This window comes from Leuresthes tenuis, unplaced genomic scaffold, assembly GCF_036924035.1.
Source record: "Leuresthes tenuis unplaced genomic scaffold, fLeuTen1.0.hap1 SCAF_7, whole genome shotgun sequence".
Classification (NCBI taxonomy): Eukaryota; Metazoa; Chordata; class Actinopteri; order Atheriniformes; family Atherinopsidae; genus Leuresthes; species Leuresthes tenuis.
The window spans coordinates 1,432,501-1,440,416 of NW_027325361.1; the positions used below are offsets into that span (position 1 = coordinate 1,432,501).

A 7,916-nucleotide genomic window follows, 5' to 3' on the forward strand; every position below is an offset into this window, starting at 1 on the left:
TGGATCATGTAAACATTCTGAAATCATTTGGCATTTAGATTTCACACAGGTGGACTTTATTGAGCGAATGACATGACTTCCAAAGGTAATTTGGAGCACCATTCTTCAACATTTTCCTTTAATTTCATGTGACCAGTCTGGAATTTATTCAGGTACGTTTCCCAAAACACATTCATTCAAATTACAGCCTTTAATGTAGCAAAACTGGGAAAATGCCAAGAGTAAACAGAGAGTCAGGGTTGGACTTTATCAGGTTAAACCAAACAACACCAAATTCATGCTAATGTTTCTCTTCAATTACAAGATAAATTAAACTCTCTCAGTTCAAAGGTTCTTTAAATAAGGACAAAATAAAACCATCTGTTCCTCAGCAGGTGTTAAAACTCAACAACACATGGCACATTACACATTATTTACTGAACAAAACCTGAGACAAAACCCAGCAGCAGTGAGTGTAAAACTAAGTGAACCCCTGATTCAGCAGCTTCAGCAGCAGTGAGTGTAAAACTAAGTGAACCCCTGATCCAGCAGCTTCAGCAGCAGTGAGATGTGTATATATATACATCTGTATATGTGTAACTGCCTCATATATACAGAATCTAACCAAGTTACAGGTGAAAAAGAAAGTCCAAGTTAAATTCCAAGCTTTCAGGTATCAGGACATAATAGAAAGCTCTCTCTCATGGTTCTGGAGGAATCTCGGCCCTCTTCTCTCCAGCGCTGCTTCAGCTCATTGAGGTTTGCAGCATTGGTTTCTGCACAGCTCTCTTAAGGTCCCACCACAGCATTTCAGTCAGGCTGAGGTCTGGACTCTGACTGGACCGTTGCAACACCTTGATTCTTTTCTTTTTCCCACCTTCTGCTGTAGATCTGCTGCTGTGTTTGGGATCTTTGTCCTGTTGATGAGCCAGTTTCAGCCCAGCTTTAGCTGTGGGACAGATGGCCTCACATCTGACTCTAGAATACTTTGGTATCCAGAGGAGTTCATGGTGGACTCAATGACTGCAAGGTTCCCAGGTCCTGTGGCTGCAGAACCAGCCCAGATCATCAGCCCTCCACCACCGTGCTTGACAGCTGGTATGAGGTGTTTGTGCTGATATGCTGTGTTTGGTTTCCTCCAAACGTGCTGCTGTGCATTAGGACCAAACATCTCCACTTTGCTCTGGTCTGTCCAAAGGACATTGTTCCAGAAGTCTTGAGCTTTGTTCAGATGCAGCTTTGCAAACCTAAGCTGTGCTGCCATGTTCTTTTTAGAGAGAAGAGGCTTTCTCCTGCAGCCCTTCCAAACAAGCCATCCTTGTTCAGTCTTTTTCTAACTGTGCTGTCATGACCTTTAACCTTTAGCATGCTAACTGAGGCCTGTAGAGTCTGAGATGTAGCTCTGGGCTTTTTCACCTTGGGGTGACCTTTAACCTTTAACATGCTAACTGAGGCCCGTAGAGTCTGAGATGTAGCTCTGGGCTTCTTCACCTTGCTGGCTGCTACTTACCCTCTCGAAGGGGTTCACTTAGTTTTTCACAGACTACTTCTGTGTTTTGTTCAGTAAATAATGGCACAGTGTCAGGTGTTGTGTGCTGCTGTTACTCTGAGGTTGTTTTTACTGAGTTTCAGATGATTTTTCATTATTTCCTGATACATAAGACATTAGTATGACACTTATCATTGACAAATGTGCTTTTTGACATCGTCTCTTCTTTCCCGTTACAAAGATAAACTCAGCTTTTTGTTTCAGGTTTTCATCTCTATTAATAACTAATTAGGAGCACAACACACTATAAGGGAAGAAGGATCAATAACATGTAAAGATGAGGACCTTTTTCATGCGTTTGTGCTGCTATACGCTGATAGATGTGTCGTCGGCTCCTGCTTCACTGAGCTGTGTTCCTGCAGCCTTTGTCCTGCCTACAAACAGTGAGTGTGTTTAACAGGACGTAGAGAGACGCGGGGCCCAGTGACAGTGATGAATTAGTCGTCTGGTAATAACCCTCGCTGATCTTCGCCGTTCTCTCAGCTTCTTGGGGGGTACTTTTAATTGTGGCACGAATCCCAGCATCCCCCCGGGCATCTCCTACATCTGTGTCATTACTGTACATGTTCTGACATGTCCGCAGTAGAAATGAATTAAAATAAAAGAAGCAAAGCATACCAGCACCATACATCCTCCCTCCTCATCAAACTGGTCTTTGTGCCAGTGTACGTGATGGGATTATTAATCAAAAGTGCAAAAACAGACTAAAGAGGAAGCAAACCGTGAGCTTTTCAACAAAAGACTCCGAAACGTGACCTATTTTTTTACTCTTCGGATAAACATGAATATCAGACAGAAAGTGTCCAGGGTGAAGCCGTCAGGAGCATCAATATATATGTAAATGCCTCACAGTCAGCGACTATAAAAAGGAGAAGCAGAATGTAGAATAATGGCTCGACAGTCTTTGATTTATTTTCATTTTTTCCAGGCGTGGCTGTTTATTTCCCAGGTGCTTTGTGTGGGAGAAGATTTATCTAATTTCTGATGAATAAGGGACTCCTGGAGAATTACCTTTCCTTCCCATTAAATCAGCGTCAGTGTTTTACTTTCAGGGGCTCCCATTGTCCAGCGTATGCATGCATACCGGTGCGTCAGTGTGAGCCTGACAGCCAGAGCTCTGCAGAGCAGGGAGGTGCTTTCATAACCGTCCACAGGAAGATATTTACACATAAAGGCCGCTCATCTACATAATGAACCCTAAAGAAAGAGGCGCTGAGGCTGCTGATGCTTTAGTTTTTACCTTTGATGGTCAGGATCTTATGAATGAAGGAATTTTAAAAATATTGAGCATTATCATATATTTTTTATGAAAAACAAAAAACAGGGACATCAGTGGATGGGACAATGAAAAGGACTTTTGGAAAGCTTTATGAAATACTCCGGGAGGCATCCGGGATCCTAATCAGATGCTCGTACCTTGCATTTTGGGATGAGGTTAGGTCTACTTTCATTAAACTTTAAGTGTGGTTATGTGTGTGTTTTCCAGGCCGAGGGGATCCTCAGAGTTTGGGTGACCCCTGAATTACAGGAAGATTACGGCAGTGACCCCGTTGTGACTCAAATCTGGAACACCACCATGACGGAGGTACAATTTAAGGTCCCACACAGGGTTCTGTCTTAAAGCTGGAAAGCAAACTGGAAGTGTTGGTTAAAACCATCAGAGATTGTTGCTTTGCTAAAGTAAACGGACAAATGATGTTCCTTAGCAACAGAAAATAGTCTATTAATTCAATTCAATTCAATTCAATTTTATTTATATAGCGCCAGATTACAACAATTGTCATCTCAAGGCACTTAAGTAATATAGTCCAATTCAAGCCAATTGGAATTCAATTCAATGTAATCATAATCCAATTAATTCATATGGAGCCAATTCAAAAATAATATCCGAGCTAAGGAAACCAACAGATTGGACCGAAACTTGTCTTCAGTCCAATCTCCCGTCCTGAGCCTGAGGGACTGTGGAAAGGAACGACTCCCTTTAACAGGAAGAAACCTCTGGCAGAACCAGAACCAGGAAGGAACCTCTGGCAGAACCAGAACCAGGAAGAAACCTCTGACAGAACCAGAACCAGGAAGAAACCTCTGGCAGAACCAGGAAGAAACCTCTGGCAGAACCAGAACCAGGAAGAAACCTCTGGCAGAACCAGACTCAGGAAGAAACCTCTGGCAGAACCAGAACCAGGAAGAAACCTGGCAGAACCAGAACCAGGAAGGGTGGCCATCCGCCTCGACCAGCTGGGGTTTGAGAAGATTTTAGCTCCATCAAAATGATAGCAAGAAGTAGAGTTTGAGAAAACTTCTGTTGAGGTCTGGATCTGTGCCGCTGACATACTTTATCGATGACTTTACAGCTGACAATTCAGCTAAATTCAGTTCAGTTTTATTCATTAAGCGTCTAATCACAACAAATGTCACCTCACAGCACTTCAAAGATACAGTCCAATTCAAACCCAATTCATTGTAATACAATCAAATCCAATTAAATAAGTTCCTAATCAGTCCAATTCACACAGAGCTAGTTTAAAAAAAACAGTGAAACTGATAATCCTAATCCAGTAGTAGTTTTTTATCGTTCAAATATCCAAAATTCAATTTAATCAAACATTTGGGGTAAATAAACTTCTTGAATCGGTCCACAGAGGTAATGTGTGCGTTCAGCTCTGTGATCGGTGGCCTTTCTGTAGAACTACAACGTGACACATTACAGTTAAATAGACCAATCCTATTTATCTTCAGCAGGGGGCAGCACTGAGTTCAATGCAAGGTTACATTTTCAGAGTTTCTCCACGGCTGTTTTTTAGGTTTACAGCTCTGAGTGAAGCTGGAGGTATTCATTTACTGCCAATGTGCGTTTTTGCTGGTGGATTTCTCTCAGCCTTCTGTGACCTGCAACGATCACTTAAACTAAAACAAAAGTACCGATGAAAACTCTGCAACTGTCCATTTAACTCACTGAAAGCGTCTGTCGGCTGTGTGATGACTGCGTTTGCTTCCTTCTTGCCAGCTGAGGTGCTGCGGTTTCTCCAGCTACATTGATTTAGTGGGCTCCAAGTTTGAGGAACAAAATGGAGGCAGCCTGCCTCCCAGCTGCTGCTGGGCCAGTGTCGCCCCCTGCAGCCCGGCCGAGGCGGAGCGCAGACCTGTGGAGGTGAAAGGAAAAACACCAAAAAAGAGAGGCTATTTAGCAAATGTATTGGTAAAAGGTTTAAAGAGATTAATCATTGATTACTCATCATTAAATGCTACGACTGCACTGTCCCTGTACTGGTAAGATATGAAATGTAGGAATATTATGGTAAGATTAGGCTGAATGTAGTGAGAAAACAACTAATATATGACATCCTACCAACTATGTAGATTATTCTGCTGATTTTAAGACATAAAATCACTCATCAAAACGTACATTTCTCAACTCATTAAATGAAAAAACTGACAATTGCGACAAGAGACTTCACCAAAACCCAGATGTGTGCGGTCATATGTGGGCTGCATCTCAACACTTCCTGTTGTCATAAGATGCACCACAGCAGTGTTTTTAGAAACAGAAACGCTTTAAACCAAATGTAATCATTAGCCTTCTCACCTGCACACATTTATAAGCTAAAGCTAACGTTCAGTTGCATCCATCTTAGCTTAACAGATTAAAACATGCTAACATCTGCTAAATCGGTCCTCGTGACCCACGGCCCTGCATGTTTTAGATGTTTCCCTCCTCCACCACACCTGATTCAAACGATCAGCTCGTCATCAAGCTCTGCAGTGGCCTGATAAGGCCGCCCCAGAGCCAACAACTATCCACAGAAATGATTTGAATATAAACAAAACACGCCAAATGGAATTAATGACCACGTAACTCTGTTATATTAACATAGATGTCCAGTTGTCACTCGCGTAAGTTTGCTAGCTTAACATACCAATTCATACTGAAAGCTGCTGAATAAATAAATAACTCCAGGTTTCTCTAGCTTAACATATTAATTCATACTGAAAGCTGCTGAATAAATAAATAAGTCCAGGTTTCTCTAGCTTAACTTACAATAAAAGCATTTGACACAAAAACAGGCTGGATGTTGCTAGCATGCTAGGATAAAATAAAAGCCAAGCTTCTAGCCGACATTAACATGCTAGCATTTAGCCCAGTTATGTCTGGCGTAGGTTAACATGCAAAGACTTGCTAAAAAATAACTTAGATGTGACTGTAGTCACAAGTCAGAAGTTTTTATCTCAAACTTTCCTTCTTCACGTCAGCTTCTCTAAAGCTACTGAAGCCAACATAGCCCCTAATGGAGAATTAATTGATATGAGTGCAAACATTGCTTTAATGGAAGGAAGAAAAGGTGACTTTATCTGAAACAAGTATCAATTAAAGTATTTCTCATTCATTTCATTCATGTGTTTCTCACTTGTGAGTTGCTTTGGACAGAAGTTTATCCTAAATTAGTAAATGTATGTCCAGCTTGTGTTACCATTTTTAAAAAAAGCTAATATTTAAAAACAAAATAATAAGAATTTACTGACACAAGGATGAAAAAATTTTCTGAATTTCTCAATACAGTCAATTAATGATTTAAATGGACTAATTTAAATGGACTAATACAGAAAAATGGATAACTAAAATGATCTATAACAGATCAAATTGTTGCTTGTTGTATGTTTCTTGCCAGTTTGTCTGAAGTGAATTTATCTTTCCAAACATTTTCTTCTCAGGGTTGTTTTCAACAAATCGTGAAGATTGTCAAAGAGCAAACCGACGTTATTGGAGGCATCACAGCAGGAATTGGAGCCTTAGAGGTAAAAGCTAATTGCTAAAGAACATTTGATGGCGCTCACTTTGGCTAAAGACCTTTTGGTTTGAAAAACTGCTCCATATTTTCATGCTGTGAGTTTTGGTGTGAAAGAACGTTTGTGATCAAATAATACGAATATCTTGTATTTTTATTATTTGTTTCCATGTTTCCTCAGATTGCCGCCATGACTGTGTCCATGTACCTTTACTGCCACCTGAACAACGCCAGCAGCTGAGGCCGGAAACATAAGAGCATGGCTGGCGTTTTTAAATCAGTGCCGTTTCATCGCTCATATTCCATCTTCCTTATAGTTTAAAACTGTGTTTGTAGCATTTTCTGCTCTTGTAGTAAAAAGTTTAAAATGTTTTCCACCTTTTAAGGGCGCCGATAACGTGTAAATCTATCACGTACTCATGAAATTAAATGCATTACCACATGATCAGTCTCTGGGTTTATTTTTTCAGAGATTACTCAACACTTCCCGGCTCATAGTTTTGATTTTATGGTGCATTTACTGTCTTGGTTCAGTGTTATTTTCTCACACTTCAAGCAAAAGAGAAGAAGGATTCACAATCAGAGGAGAGTTCACCTGCAGCTGTTTTTTAGTGAACAAAACTAATTAAAGTCATAATAACTTCAAGCCAACTGTTCAAATGATAAATAACTTAACCAAGAACCAAACTGAACAGGAAACAAAGGAGAACTTAAATACTGGCTGATCAGACCAAGTTTCAACACATACTAACAAATAAAGAAACAGAACCTAACAGTTCATTTAATAATCACTCAAACAAAGAATTAACTAAATAACTAAATAAACAAATTACTTAATCTAAAGGAATACATTTTAACATCTAAAGGATGTAAACTACACCGTGTTTACAATTTAACAAAGTTGAAACTACAATTAGATCTAAATGTGTGCGCTTACAAACAGAAATAATGGATTTCAACTTAGTTTAAACAAATATTTAAACAAAATTATATCAAGAAACACACAGAACATGACTGAAAGTGTCGGGGTTACCGACTGTTTAGCTGCAGCCGTCACATGCTGCTCAGCTCATCCCAGAAACACGGTTCGTCCAGGAAGCCTCACGTGATGTAATCCAAGTTTGTTCAGTTCAGCTTTTTATAATTAAGCTTCATCATTTTTTAAATTCAAACGATCTGCATCATTTGAATTTGTAGCTGTGTGGTTGGAGCATCCTGAACCAGCCTCTGATGACTTTAAGTAAACGTCATCAGTTATCTGCTGCAGTTTGATTTCTGAAGATTTAACGTTTCCTCTTTTTATTAATCCATCTCTTCCATGTTGATCCCAATCAGCAGACATTTATCCAGATGACCTGAAACGCTCCAAAGTGAACAAAACGTTTCCTATTAAAGCTTCAGAGCCAGCAGAAATGGATCAATCATGATCTATTTAACCTTTACAATAAAACGTTCTTTTTCGAATGTATGAAATACCCTTTTGTTATTTTTTCGGGTTATTAATGTCTCCAAAAACCATGTTCAGTCCATGAAATGATAAAACTGTTCATTCTGACGATTACCCTGAACTAACACCAAAAGTCATCATCCCATCAGAACACCAC

At 39.9% G+C, this 7,916-nt stretch overlaps 1 protein-coding gene across 1 annotated transcript in view; it reads left to right on the forward strand.

Moving 5' to 3' along the window:
• Positions 1-6,559, forward strand: part of LOC140311244 (tetraspanin-1) — a 17,240-nt gene extending 10,681 nt beyond the window's left edge. Inside the window, exons 4-7 of the mRNA XM_072388635.1 lie at positions 3,015-3,113; positions 4,536-4,679; positions 6,239-6,322; positions 6,494-6,559. Coding sequence (XP_072244736.1) covers positions 3,015-3,113; positions 4,536-4,679; positions 6,239-6,322; positions 6,494-6,553 — 387 coding nt within the window. The 3' untranslated portion in view covers positions 6,554-6,559. The remainder of the gene's footprint in view (positions 1-3,014; positions 3,114-4,535; positions 4,680-6,238; positions 6,323-6,493) is intronic.
• Positions 6,560-7,916: the final 1,357 nt, after the last annotated feature.